This window comes from Heloderma suspectum, chromosome 3 (genome assembly GCF_057233095.1).
Source record: "Heloderma suspectum isolate Gila_16-S chromosome 3, 16-S_ref, whole genome shotgun sequence".
NCBI lineage: Eukaryota > Metazoa > Chordata > Lepidosauria > Squamata > Helodermatidae > Heloderma > Heloderma suspectum.
The window spans coordinates 38,724,011-38,739,476 of record NC_139460.1 but is presented as its reverse complement, the minus strand read 5'-3'; the positions used below and the strand labels follow the sequence as shown (position 1 = coordinate 38,739,476).

The 15,466-nt window shown below is 40.7% G+C and overlaps 1 protein-coding gene across 7 annotated transcripts in view; it reads right to left on the bottom strand.

Moving 5' to 3' along the window:
- B3GLCT (beta 3-glucosyltransferase) overlaps nt 1-15,466 on the bottom strand; it is a 157,405-nt gene that overhangs the window by 79,306 nt on the left and 62,633 nt on the right. For 6 of the 7 annotated variants that reach the window (XR_014789020.1, XM_084842973.1, XM_084842974.1 and 3 more), the window contains exons 3-4: nt 12,824-12,863; nt 8,691-8,800 (exon numbers count right to left, since the gene is read on the bottom strand). Coding sequence is in view for 6 of the 7 variants with exons in the window: in XM_084842973.1 (XP_084699099.1) it covers nt 8,691-8,800; nt 12,824-12,863 (150 nt within the window). In the remaining variant the exon portion in view is untranslated. Of the gene's footprint in view, nt 1-8,690; nt 8,801-12,823; nt 12,864-15,138; nt 15,211-15,466 lie in introns of those variants that run through there. The other variant, XM_084842978.1, reaches the window with a different exon arrangement.

Sequence of the window (15,466 nt, the reverse complement as noted above, 5' to 3'; positions counted from 1 at the left end):
AAAGTAGCACACTGTTTTACCTGTTTTATTGTTTTAGATTTTAATTGGTATTAGCTTGTCCATGGTTTAATATGTTTTTAGCTGTTTAAAGTATTTATTGTTTTATACTGTTTAAATTGATTTTATCTGTATGCCGCCCTGAGATCTTAACGATATAGGGAGGGATACAAATGTTTTAAATAAATAAATAAATTTGTAATGTTGTTCAGTGCCAATTAAAAGAGTTCTATATAAATAGAGTTTAAGCAGAACTACTGTGGTAACTGTAAAATTATTCCAGCAAGTTCCACTTGACTCAGATACTAATCTCACCAACATTTTGAAAGGTACAATTAAATGCTTTCTATCACTCTTAAGGAGGGGAGGACTTTTTTTTTACATAGAAATTACATAGACATTTTTACTATGAAAGTTGCACTTCAGGACTGTATATTCATACAGATGTTGACTGGGGTGGAGCAAACATGGGCAAAGACATCCTTGCCTATAATTTCTCTGCCCATGCTTTCTGAATCGGAAAAACAGAATGTGAAATATAGACACATGTCTGAAGACTGTAACATGCAAGACACAGTTCCCAAACTGGCTGTTAATTAAAAAAAAAAAAAAAGCTGCCTCTCAGTTACATGTGCTTGCATGTAAGATGTGGTAGTGAATTCTGATCCCTCTCCTATTAGGGTCACAACTCTCTGGGAAATTCTTCTGCACATGGCTCACTGAAATGGATGGATTTATTTCAGTGTGGCTGGTGCAGGAGAATGTCCCTGTGGATTGGGGCCCAAGGGGTACAATCCCTTGGAACCCTGCACAAGTACAGCTGAAACAGCTACACCAGGTGACAGCAGTGATTTGCACCAATCCAAATTATTTCAGTGTGTCTTAATCATGCCATGTATCATTTTAAATAAAGGATGTTCCCCTTCAATGAAGTGGTTCCTTTCGGAAAAACAGTAAGGCTTCACATTTTCCTCCTCCACTAAACTACACTGTGTATGCCAATTAACATCTCCAAATGCTAGCAGGAAACAGAATGTTTTATTGCTACTACTTCACATCAAAATAAATGTGAACATGTGGCAGTAAAAAATGAATATAGAAAAATTAACAATCCACTTGCAAGACTGATGGAAACTACACAGGGCATCTTGTAATTATGTATTTGGCAAGTATAATAAACCAAAATGGGAAAGCTCATTAGTATGGACAATAAAATTTTCTAACGCTGATCCCAAACAGCTGACACTCGCCCATTTAATTCACCTGTAACACTAGTTACTTGTCAGGAGTGCCCTAGCTGCCTCTTGCAGTCCCCACCAATAGCCAACTCAGGAAACAGACAATGAGGAATTCTTTCTGATACTTTATTCCTTTATTACTTTATGACTCTTTCAGATACTAATCACTAGCGGCAAAGCAAGGAACAGCACTGGGGAAAGATAGCAGAGTAGCCTAAGCTCCAGGTAAGGCAGTTGGTCCCCGTTTGAAGGAGAACCACGGGAAGACCCTGAACTTATGGGCTAGGGAGAGATCCTCCCTCTTTCCCTTGGGTCCTCGGGATGCGACCGTTGTTTGCGAGCCATGTGAGCACTACGCCTCCTTTCTACGCCCTCCATCTGTCGTCGCTCCCTGCGTCTGCGCCGAGCATCCAGCAAGCCCCCCTCCAGCGCTCTCTCACTGCCAGGGTCACTATCTATCCCAGGAATGCTGACAGGAGGAATCTCTGCCAGCTGCTGTGCTTGTGAGGGATGAGCAAGCTCCTCTCCCACGGATTGCTGTTCCTCCTCAGAATCAGAACTGCTCTGGGGCTCTATTGGCTCAGTTTCCATGCTGACATTACTGTACAACTCTCTAATTTGACCTGCCACTTTAATGTTTGCTTTCAGTTATTTCCTATTTATTTGTTTGCCTCATTTGTATCCTGTCTTTCCTCCAAGGTGCTCTGAGTGGCATTTTAATCTCACAAAAATCCTGGGGAGTAGGTTATGGTAGTAACTTGCCCTAAACCACCCCCTGAGCTTCATGGCTGAGCAGTGATTTGAACATGGACTTCCAGGACATGGGCCACTATACCATACTAACCTAGTTGCTATTTTCTATTGTGGCATTAATTATGTGCAAAAGTCAACAAAACTATTCCCAGGACAGATTCCAGAAACATCAGCAAGTTCACATTAAATGGTTTAACCTGGTAATATATGAATCAACATCTAGTACTCAAAGACTACCTATCTAAAGCCTTAGTACTCTGCCTATATCTAAAATATGTTTTTAAAAAAGAATGCACTGGGGAAAAGAGCAATGAGAGAATATTTCTAATACATGACAGTCCTGAAGAATATCATTTTATTCAATTTGAGGTCAGAGGGATTTGATCTTTGTCTTTTTTTATTTCTTTTTTTAACGGACTGCAAATGTTGCTTGCACCTTTATATTTGATGCACCAGGATGAAAACATGGGACAGTATCCTAAACTGCAATTGCACCTCTGCTGGTTCTCTTGAGGAAGTGGAACCAACTGCTCACACAACAGGAACTAGCAGGTCCAAAAATAGTCCTGGAAACAAGTGGCAACGCTAGTTTCCGGAACACAGCAAGTCAGTGGAGCTCCCTTTTGTGAGCTCTGCTGACCTTTGCTGTTGTGAAAACTAGCATTGTTGTTTGTTTCCGAATGTTTCTGAAACAACGATTTTGGTTCTGCTAGCTGCTGAGTAGTATAGGATACTGCCCATGGTGAATATTCAAACATTTGAGCATCTTGACAACATTTTCTTTCTAGATTTTAGTCTAGAACAGTGCTGCTACATTTTAAATCATATTTCCTAAATAATGGAGGCAAAAGACATGGGGTTGAATCTAAACTAAGCTAGTTGCACTTAGTTCCCACTGAAATCAGTGGGACTTAAGTGATGAAGTCCTACTGATTTCAGTGGGAACTAAGTGCAACTAACTTATTCTGGATCTAACCCACAGAACTACCCAAGCCAAAATAATAAATTCTCCTGGCCTGGCCTCAGCACATGGCACCTTGGGCAGCTGTTAGGGTCCTAGAGCACTACTGCTTGCCCTAAGCCCCCTGTGCCAGGAAGCTATTGTCCTGTTCTATGGTTCCTTGAGCCTTGCAGAGAAAGCTGGTAGCATCTAATGGGAGTCAAATCAAGGCAGGAAAAAATGGGACCTTAGCTCCAAGTGGGCCCTTGTGGCTAGAACTCCTACTAAAATAGCAGGGAACTAAAGCCAACTGAAGTCTTATGTAGACTGACAAGATGTATAGTGTGGTCAGCTCTGCCCTTCCTGAAAGAGGTAACTTGACTGTTAAAGGGCACACACCTGATTTTGTAGCTTGTGAGTTCTGCAAGATTGGAGGTTCTGCTGGGGACTTATCTCTGAGCCAGATAACAATGCGAGGGCTGTGTTCTCTGGCTGGGAGGGACCTGAATAAGGCATTGACTGTCATACTCCCAAAGAAGTGGCCTGAGGAATGAGCAATCCTGAGTCCTCATCAGAATCTTCTGCTGCACACTGGAAAGTTCAAGGGCTGGGGGTCATGACAGCTGTGAACTGCCATTATATATCTTCAACAATGGCCTGGACTGCCCAGTGTAGCATCACTCCTGAGCACTGTGTAAAATTTAAAATAGCGGTTCATAGCTGCCTGATTCTGTGGCCAGGTAAACCCAAAGCTGGGGAGGCCCTCCAGTGTAGGAAAGGTCCTACAGGACACTTTTCTGAAGGCCCTCAAATCTGGAGTCCTATAATTATCTTCTCCTATACAGTACAAAAGCCTGAGCACCACAAAACCTTATTATATGGTGTAGCACTTAGTAGCTAGGAGGTTACTGTTTGGGAACAGGATATTTGAAGAACTGATGTCTTCCACATGCCCTTACTCACTAATTAAAATCTTCTGAGGCCTTCGCTACGCACCTCTACTTTCAGAGGTTAGGTGGGTAACTAGGAGCCCAGTTGTAAAATCGCTTACCCAGGGAGATTTATGTGGAACGAACACTATTATCTCTGGACAGCAGGCCAAATTCATCCTGTTTGCTTGAGCTTTTTAATTCTAATTAATTAGCTATAATTATTTTGTTGTTTTTTTCTACAGCTGCTGTTTATCTGTATTTTGGCTGGCTGGAGAATACTGGGAGTTGTAGGACTTTTTTCTGTCTAAACATGCATAGGATCGCGCCCTTAGCTTGTCTCCTTCCTGCGCAAGTTGCCTCCATCCAATGGTCAGTGATTCCTGACTCACACTAGAGCCTACTGCTTCACATGTCAGGCCTCTCCTTAGGATCCCTGACCTCAGGACATGTTTTTTGGGAGGCATAGGAGGCTGCTATGGGAAAGAGGTTGTGGGGAATTCACTGTGCATTACCATAGCATTGGGTACCATCCAGGATCAAGATCCTGCATACTGCTTAGTACTAAATCAAGAATTACCACTCCTCTTATCTGTTCCAAGGCACAAATGATTATTGTATTTTAAAGTTTTGTCTCTCTGTCATACTTGAATTTACATTTACCCCACTCAAGAAGTGTTAGATTCCCTTTGTCAATACAGACCAATAATAAATTATGGAAAAGATGAGTGAGAAGCCAGATGAAACTTATTACCCATATCACAATCAAGTGCTCAGTCTTTCAGAAACTAAGATCAATTTACAAGTTACCACATTGTGGTGAAGGTATGACACTTATATGAAGTGTTGACAAATGCAAGCCAAACATGTTTGAATGGATTACTATAAGGACTCAAAACCATCATCAGAAGTGTCTTTCAAGGAAGGATAAAAAGGTCATGCAAAAAAGGAAAACAGACTGTGCTATTGTTAGTGTGACACTGCAAAGTAAAAAGCTGGTGAAAGCTCAAAGGCTTTAAAGAGAGAAGTGTGTGTGCTGACCAAGTGGTGCTGTAGATGCAAAATGCTTTCTTATCCTGTTTAGAAACCATGTACAAGCACAAAAGCCCTACAAGGCCACTATTGTTCTACCACCATTTTTGCATGCATTCCAGAATGCACCCTTCACGCATAATTTCCATAGTTTTCTCCTACACCATATCAACCATCCATTCATCACCAGCAGCAGGTTCTCTATATATCTGCATGACTACTATCAAGCTACAAGAGGAGTGCAGAGCTCACTGCTGAATTCTGAGAAAGTTGGGACATATTAAAAAAAAAGCTGAGTCTACATAGCGGTAGATAACATTTTGAGTAGCAGGCAGTGTAATTAAAAGCTTATGCAACATACGTTTTTCCAAGCACTACTAGAAACCATTTAAAACATAATGGGAAAGATGGGTAGGCCATATAAGCCCTACTGGCTGTATTTGTCCTGCTAAGACTTTGTGCCCCAAAAGAGCTGATCCATGGATAAATTGCCTTATAGCAGTGGCTTGGGCTGGGAAGGGTTATGAGGGAGGAAGTCTTGGGATGGAGAGGCAAACATGCCTCTTGGACTTACATTGTCTAACCCTGCTATATATGGTCAGTGAAAAGACGCAGATCAGACAGGGACCAGGAAATCTTTGGTTCAAATCCCCACTCATCCATAAAGCTCATCAGATGACCTTGGACCAGTCCTTATCATTCAGCCTAACCTACTTGACAAGGTTCTTGTGAGAATAAAGGGGTGGGGGGAGAAGGAGAACCATATATGCCAATCTGAGCTCCTTGGATGAAAGGAAGGATTAGAAATGTAGAAAGTAATAAATGAACAGATCAATTAATAGCCCTAGAATGCAAGAGAACCAAAACAGCTCAAGGAGGTTCAGAGGAGAAGGTTCTGGTTTCATACTTAAGACAAGCCTTAATTTGGGGAAATACAAATTTCTGGAATAATTTGCATAAGAGTTATGTAACCAAAAAACCCAATTACGTTTAACAGTTTATGTAACACTGACATCTAGTTGTAACCTGGTAAGTTTTCAATTATTAATTTAGGTGAGCAGAGCTGTAATTAAAGCAAGGGTGGGCAACTTGTGGCCCTTGATATGTTTTGGCCTACAACTCCCCTCACCACTAGCTATGCTGGCTAAGGCTGATGGGAGCTGTAAGCCAAAACATCTAGAGGGCCATAAGATGCCCACCCCCGACTTAAACACAATATTTTGTGCTAAAAGCCAACCATTTTCCTACTATCACTTCTCTAGGCTACTTGGTGGATTCACTGTTGAACCCTCCCACATACGAATTTCCAGGCCAAACATCTCAGTTCAGAGCCAGAGTGAAAAGCTTAGGCAAGGATGAGCTAGTCATTTCAGTAACTGCCAAACAGAGTTTGTATCTAGCAAGTCAAAAGTGCTTGGACCCAGTAATGGGAGAGTTCGCACATAACACTAGGGCACCGTGAGAATAAGCCATGGTGGGTACCAGGCTTGTCCATCACTCCTAACAGATGGTCACCTGCTCAGTGGCTTGCCATGGCTTGTTCTCCTTCAATCCCTCTCAGTCCTCCAGGCTGCTGCCAGTGTGTATCCCAGGGAGCTGTGCAGCAGAAATCCTCATTTCCTCGTTCCCTATGCCAGCACTCTTTCTGCTGGGGTTGCCAGCTCACAATGGAAACTCCCCGCCCCCTCCTGCATCAGATCGCACAAAAGAAATAATTTTCTGAGCCCTTACAAATGCAAGAACGCATTCACAACTTTTTTCAGGGTCTTGCACATTTACGCAAGTTCCCCCTCCATTTTACTTGCAAGACTGCCTGTCTGCTATTTAGCTAAGCTATCCCCCTCTTGTCAATGTCCTTGCTAATTTCATCCTCCACCTCAGGGCTTCCCTCCCTATTGAACACTTAAAAAAAAAAAAAGGCTGCTTCACATTCTACTAAAGTAATAACATCACCCCTAAAGCTCCTTCTCTCCTGTAGCCTCTAGCCTCTTTCGGCTCCCCATCACCCCACTTGGTGCTTGTCGCATCTCTCCACGGGTCTCGGTTGCTACCTGTCAGATGTACATGAGGGTTACAGAGCACTGAGCGGGATCACTAAACATATGTAGGTTTCAAGCCAGAACAGGGATTGAATGGGTAAAGATACACAAATTTCAGGGCAAACAAGTGACGCAGACCACTAAAAATATGCACATTTCATGGCAGAGCAATAAAACAAAGGGGGAAATTGCACAAATTTCAAGGCACAACAGTAAAACTGAAGGGACTGAGGGAGAATGGTGATGGCACTACTGTAATCATGAGGAGAGGCAGGGGTTTTTCCTGCTCTTACCAAGCGGTTCTCTAGACATTCCTGACAACCCTCAATAAAATTGCCCTGCCAGGATTGCCCTTGCATCACAACAAGCCACCCTGAGAACAAGCCACCCTAAACAAACCTACTACAAGCCATGGATTCTCAGGGTAGCTTGTTTGTGAAAAACAACCCACAACAGAAAAAACACTCCAGATTCGGACATCACACTAAGCCACCCTGCAAGCACCCATGATGACAACCCACCATAGCTTAGCATGATGTGTGAACCAAGTCCGTAATGTACATATAGATTAGAATCAGAGATGGAAGGGGATCAAAGATCATTTAGTCCAATCCCCTGGTGATGCAGGAAATCCATCACTACAGTATCACTACATCCAGCCGCTGCTTAAAAACTTCTGAGGGATAGTTTACCGTCCTCCAAGGCACCTCCACTGTTAAACACCTTGTAACATAAGAAAGTTCTTCCTAAGGTTTAAATCCTTTTCTTGAAATTTGAACCCTGGTCCTACCCTCTGGAGCAACAAAAAACAAATCTACTCCATCATCTATGTGACAGCCCATCAAATATTCAGATACGTCTCTTAAATGTCTATTCTCCAGGTTAAACATTTGCAGCTTCTTTAACCTTTCCTCATAGGATTTGTTTCCCATCTTTGTCACCCTCATCTAGATACATTCCAGTTCATCAATATCACTTGCTGTTTCATTAGTGGCCTTCTTGCTCCTCATTTGGCAAATTCCCCACCTCTGTCTTTTCCTGCTCTGTCACTATTATTAGGAATAGTCTGTTGGTCCAGTGCAAGGCTGTTGATATACTAATCAATCATTTTATTTTTGTAAACATTTATGGTAAAGTAAAAGTTCTTTGCTTCAACTACCAGTGCTCTTGAGCTAATTTTGCCATTTTGTCCAAGTACAGTATAAAATCTACCACGTGTGCACCATGCCTCTGCAAAAGAACCCATATTTCCAGGTTTGTCAGGACACATGTGTACATGTGAGTTTGTGTGCATGTGTGAACAGTGAACATATATACTTTTACACCCTCTGCAACTGTACATGAACAGGAAACAATGTGTATAAGCATCCATGCTAACATGTTGGGACCTTTCCATTAACTAAAAGAAATATTAATGCAATTGTACACATCATTGCAAGCTTGGGGTGGTGAGAATGCCCATGTTTTAATGTGCATGGTGTGCCTAAATAGGGAAAAAAGATTCACACACACCGACGGAATGGGCAAATGTGAGCAAACAGCACATGCATAACTTTTGAAAACAGTTATAGAAATTCAGCAGGTAAAACTGGAAGATAAATAGTGCAATGTGGGACAGAACCAACACTTGGAAGGATTATCAAACAGAGTAGACGCGCTCTTTCTATGTTTAAAGAAAATATATCTAATGCATTCTAGAATTATATCTCAAATGTGAAATTTTAATTAGAGGCAACAGATTTACCACTAAATCTACTCATACCTTTCCAAGAGCTGCAGCCTGTCTTAAAATATTTTGTTTTAGGTCTTCTGCTTTCTTCATGTGAAAAGAATTCCTTTGACTCTGGATGACAAACACTATTTCTTTTAATTCTGTAAATCAAAATAAATAATAATAACTAAAGGGCACAAGAGCCAAGTGAGTACCAATACCACTGAAAGTGGTATATTAAAAAATCAGTTATTAAAATAATTAGCTTAAACAAATAAGGATCCTTGGATCCTAATAAAACTTGTGGAGAACAATATGAAAGAACAACTTTCATTTGAGATGAAATAATAGTATTGTCTCATTTATCTTTGAACTTTGCTGAACTAGCCACAGAGATTTCAATTCATAAATACTAAGATTCAATAAAGGCATAAACAGTTCACACAAGGTGCATAGAAAATTCAATTCAAAAACTGTTTCTATATTGGGACTAAAGCAATTACCCTTTAGCCGCAAGTAAATAATTTTCATCAGTTAGGCATTTCTGCAGAGGATGCATCATGCCCCAGTAAAGAAAAATCTAAATTTGTGTCATTGGTGCAAAACGAGTTCATTTTATATTCTTACAAACTCTGTTCTACCAAGCATACATAATAAAACCTACTGGAATTTTTTACAGTGACCCATCTTCTCACTAGTTTGCAATAGCCTGATATTCACAAAGTGTTCAAATATATTGTTATTTGTAAATATGTTGAGTAAAAGACATTGGTATCTTCTAACTGAAAAGTTGTATAGTGATATATATTAATTGCACCAGCTGGTTGTTCACTCATTCCTCGCAGTACAGAAGTCATAATGTCATTGCAGCTACGGATGCTATTACATAAGCATTTCTAAGGGTGCAATCTTATGCATGAGAAGACAGGAAACAGTCCTACATGCTGGGAATTGTAGGACTTTTGTCTGTCTAAACATGCATAGGATGTTTATTGTTTATGGTATCATAAATCTGGGTTTATGGTATCATAAATCTGGGTTTGATCCAGACTTCATGCCCAGCACTGTCCCACCAGCAGAGTTCTACTCATGGGTCACTCCTGCTGGTGAAAGGTGGGGAAAGGCAAGTTTTGCCAATTCCTCTTTCTCCCTGCAGCTCCTTGCACATTCTGAAAATCTGCTTGAGAGTGTTGGGGGATGCTCTGGAACAGCAAGAAAAGTAGTGCTGGGGTCTACAGGGGAAAGTGGCAAAAGTTATCTCCCTTCCCTTCCACCAGCAGGATCCCTTTGCAGGATTCAAAGCCTTCTGTGGACAGAAGGAGGACTTCTCCTTGGACATGTGTGCCTGTCTTTCCACAGAACCTGATAGTGTAGTTGTAGGATTTTCTTTAAGTTCTAAATGTTTAACCTTTTTTCTCCTTGCACATCTATTTACTCCATTTGTGAAACTGAGTGACAAATAATTCCTGTATTATTGTAATATGTTGAAATGCAGCTGTTCTGTAGACATGTCCTTATTATGCTCATCAGTTTATTCTAATATTTTAAAATTTCCGCAATATTGTTGAAAAATACTCAAGTTTGCAGGGCAGAATTTTTTTATTTTATAATATTTATATACCACTTTTCAAAATTAATTTATAAAGCAGTTCATAATATAAAAACATAATGTCCAAAATAGAGAAAAATATATCTAGAAAAGTGAGTTTATCAAAACAGTGGCTTCAAAGGCTAACAAAACAGGTAAGTTTTCTATTTAAATTTGTAGCCTGCACTCTATCAAAAAGACTCAGGAAGGTAACTGTATTGTACAAAGGATGCAAAACTTAGATACATCAGTTCTTCCAAATTGTCAAGAAAAGCACTTTAGGGCACAAGCCTATGACTTCTGCCTTCGATGCTTGTAAGCCTCCAAACTTGGGAGACATACGAGCAGTCAGTGCAGGGCAGGAGGAGCAGTGGAGGCAATTGTCTCCTCCACTGCTCTTCCTGTTCTGCATGTTTGCCCATCAACTGGGATACTCCAGAGGGGAGGGAAGGAGGCTGGAGAAGCCTAGGGGTAGCTCGTATCCCGGCCTCTCTAGTCCCCTCCCCTCCCACCAGAATGCCCCCTTTACTCTCTCTCCGAGGTCGAGTTCCTGACCTCAGATAAGAAGCTAGTGCAGTTCTTTCCATTCTGGTGAGGAGGGGGTGCGGAACTTGGATTCCCATTATCTGAGGTCAGAGCATTGTCTCTGACCTCAGATCCAGGAATCTGAAGTACCCTATCACCCCCCAGAAACTGTCTACAGGGCATAGGATTGCTCCCTTAGTTTTCATCAATGAACACGATTGAGTTTTTGATTGTTACTGTGATTTAAAGATCACAAAGCTGCACGTGAGATTACTTTTTATGTAAGAAATTTACTTCAAAACAATTTACATACATTAAAGAAATGGCATGCCAGCAAACGCAAACGTCAGCATCCATAGTTCTGAAACCAGAAATAGGAGCATTTCTAGAAGGTTTCAAATTTGGTGTCATTTAAAACTTAAAACTGCTCTCAACCTGATATTCTATTATAATATTACATTTCAAATAACTGGTAAAATGTGTTTGTCCTACAGCTGTGTGTGTATCCTACAGAACCAAAAGCAATCCAGCTGGCTTCTTAGAATAGTTTTTTTAAAGTGTTTACAACATGTTTGTGGAATATCATATTTGCAGTATTTGCTGTATTTCTTATTCACACCAGTGCTCACTCACTCTAATGAACAATCTAGCACATGCCAAAATCCACTGAAAACAATAGTGAGATTAAAGGAGGTTTCAAAAAAGACTGATTAATTGTGTAACTGCACAAATCAATGTGAGGGTCTGAAGAACTAGATGGATTAATTCTAGCTTACTCTCATCATCATGTTTAATCAGTATTCAGCTGACACATTATATATAATTTTACACTGTCACATTTATAAACACGCTTATAACCAGAAGAGTGCTATTAAGCAAATAAAAACCCAGTGCAGAGGTTAGCATAACCATGCCCACCTGGAGTTTAGGAGCATCTTTCACTAGGATTGTAAATCCTTAACTGCAGCTAGAGGGGGAAAGAGGGAATAGGTAGTGCACACACATTGCATGCAGAAGCCCCTGGCTCAATTCATGGCATCTTCAGCCAAACTTTTCAGTTAGCAGGTGACAGGAAAGACCTCTGCCTAAGATGCTGGAAAGCCACTGCCTGTCAGAGTAGACAATACTAGGCTAGATGGACAAAGAGTCTGTCCTGGTATCAGGCAGCTAGCTTTCCAGACCCCTATCTAAAAAGGGAGTTAGAAAATAATGCTGCCAGAATCATAATGCCCTTATACAAATCCATGCTGTGGCCACACTTGGAATATTGTATAAAGCTGGTCACCGAATTTCAAAAAAGGATATACTGTAGAGCTGGAAAAGATGCAGAAAAGGATTACCAAAATGATCAAGCACTTTCATGATGCAAAAAAGCTGGCTGGGGTGTGTGTGTGTGTGTGTGTGTGTGTGTGTTGTTGTTTGGGAAAAAAGACAACCAAGAGGAAACATTATTCAGGTTTATAAAATTATACATGGTGTGGAGAAAGTGGAGCAAAATGAGTTGCAAGTCTCGTAATACTAGAATGTGGGGTCATTTAATTAAACTGATTGGCAGTTCACAGAGCATTTAAATTACTTTATGGATTTCTTGCCACAAGATGTGATGATGGCCATTGCTTAGATGGATTTAAAAGGAAATTCACCAAATTCATGGAGGGCAGATCTATCAATGACTAGTAGTTATGATGGCTCCAGGATCACTGGCAGTATGCCACTGAGTACCCGCTCTTGCGGAGTAGGATCTGGAAAAGGTTGTTGCTTTTGAGTTCTGCTTGTGAGCTTCCCACAGGCATCCAGTTGCCCACTCTGGGGAACAAGATTCTGGATCAGATGGATCATTGGTTTGATCCAGCAGGACTCCTCTTATGTTCTTACGAATTTGCACTTGAGAAGGCAAGGGAAGGGATGCATCATCCTGTGGTCCAATCCCAACGCCACAATTAGTAGTTATGCTTCCAATGGATCAGAAATATACTATACAGGATAACATGATAACGTCTGAGATATACACAATCAATCTATCAATCTACTAGCCTTAATACAGACTGAAATACCAAAAAGGCTTTCTTACCCTTGCTTATTTTACTTGAGTTCCCATTTTTTTCAGATACCTGTATTAAGAAACCGAACAGCACATGACAATGCAAACAGTGTAACTGCATACACATAAAACAACGCATTTAATCAACCACTATGGGTGTTAGCAAGTTTTAAACACACTAGGCAGTGACAATTCATGTAAAAATTATTTTTCAACAGTAACAAAAACTGTGCATCATCAACATTTATGTAGTGTATTTCTATTATTTAATGAGCTTCACAGATATCATCTCAGCAATCCTCACAGAAGCCCTGCAAAGGTAGGCCAGTATTATTATTCCTATTTTGTAGATAAAGAGCTGGATCTAAAGAACAGTATCTTGCCAAAGGCAATGAATTTGTGGCTAAGGTAAGATTTTAATTCCTTTCTCACCTCCTTAGTTGCTGCATTATACTATACCCAGCTTAACTGAACATATGTAATGTAAAACTGAGTTTAAATTACTTTATCTTGGCTTATTAGACATTTAAGTACAGAAGATTTGTTTTGAGGATCTATTTCACCATTTAAAAATATCATTTGTTATTATCAATTTGGACTAAATATCTTTAAAAGCCACAAAACAATAAAGAATTAATGTAGATTACTGAAGAGAACACCGCACTTAGAAGTGTCACAATCATGGGTGATCTGTAGCCAAGTAGCTATGAGAATATTAATCTCAGGAAAAGCCTCAAATCCAAATTATGTTGCCATCTAAATAAATATAAAAATGTTGCTGCAGAGGCCGAAATAAAATCCAGTAATTCGATGTTATGAATTTTTGTGTCAGAATTTAAGCTTTGTGCTTAAGAGCAAAGAGTTCACAGTACCATCACCCAGGAAACCAAGTTCTAAAAATATCTCTGCTGCTATTCAGCAGCCACTAAACAAACCGAAATGGTATATGCTTCTTGGGATTGTCTATAGGTTGTGATGACAAGCAAAAGTTAAAAGGAAGCATTTCCTGAATTCTACCCATAAAACCATAGCATTTGAAGAGGTCGAATGGAACAACTTAGGGTGCAATCCTATGTACGTTGAGACAGAAAAAAGTACTACAACCCCCAGGATTCCCCAGCCAGCCATGGTGGCTAGGGAATTCTGGGAGTTGTGGGACTTTTTTATGTCTAAATAGGATTGTGCCCTTAGTAGCCCAAACCCTTGCCCTCAGGAAATTCTATCTATCTATCTATCTATCTATCTATCTATATCCCAATATTAAAGAGGTGGCCTGTGAGCCATATCCAGATAGATGAATCCCTCTTGCCAGCCCATAACCACTCTGCCTTTTTCTTTCATTCCCTGTCTCCCCTCTGTCCTTACTCTAAATCAGAGGCTCCCAGTAGACTCTGCTTCTCCAAATTTCTAAATGATACAATGCATGCACAGGTATAAAAGGATGTTCCATGTAAACTAACACATTAGCATTTCCTGGAGAGTTTGAAGTCCCTTTTGAAAGTATAAATACTAGAAACTTTCTTGCAAAAGGAGGTATTCGCAATCTCAAACGTGCAGGTTGTGCAGTTGATATAAATAGGAACAAGCTCCTAATTAAGCTCCTAATTAAGCCTTTATAAATCAAGAAAAATAAAGGAGTTATTTTAACAAGGCTGGATAATCTATAGGAAGGCAATGGGATTTAGTGTTTTATGTGCAAGCAAATATGAATGAGGCACCATATGCATTATTAGGCATTTATGTGTTGAATTATTCTGCAGGGGGTAGAAACAATTTTGAACATACAATATGTGGCCCCACAGACCCCACCACCACCACCCAAAATTTGGCCGCCACAGACCCCGCCACCGCTCAAAATACACTAAAATATGTATTTTTTACAAACAATAGGGCATCTGGAGCAGCTAAGGAGCACCAAAAAGGTTCGATATTAGCTTGTTTGCAAGCTAATTTTGCTCCTTTGGAGGCTCTGTAGCTGCTCTGGACACCACTTTGGTTTTATTTTATATTTTCCTTGTTTTCGGCACCCACGGGGTGTGTATATGTGTGTGTGTGGTCCCGTTTTCCTGAAGTTGCCCACCCCTGCTTTATAGGGATCTGTCTGAAAAGAGAAAAAGTACCACCCACTCTCTTCAGCAAAGGAGATCGTTACCTTGACGTGGTGCTGGAGCTTGAGAACCTCAATGACGTCATGAGCTAAACCTTGAAGGGACACCCAAGACGGGAAGGTCATGGCAGAGAGGTCAGACTAAATACAATTCCTGGGGAAGGAAACGGCAACCCACCCCAGTATTCTTCCCATGAAAACTAAATGGATCAGTACAACCAGAGATATGTCGGTATACCATCAGAAGATGGGACTCCCAGGTCGGAAGATGGTCAAAATGCTACTGGGGAGGAACAGAGGATAAGTTCAACTAGCCCCAGATGTGATGACGCAGCTAGCTCAAAGCTGAAAGGACGGCTAGCAGCCGGTGGTGCTGGTGGTGAACGACGAATCCGATGTTCTCAAGATCAACACACCATAGGAACCTGGAATGTAAGATCTATGAGCCAGGGCAAATTGGATGTGGTTACTGGGGAGATGTCAAGATTAAATATAGACATTTTGGGTGTCAGTGAACTGAAATGGACTGGAATGGGCCACTTCACATCAAATGACCACCAGATCTA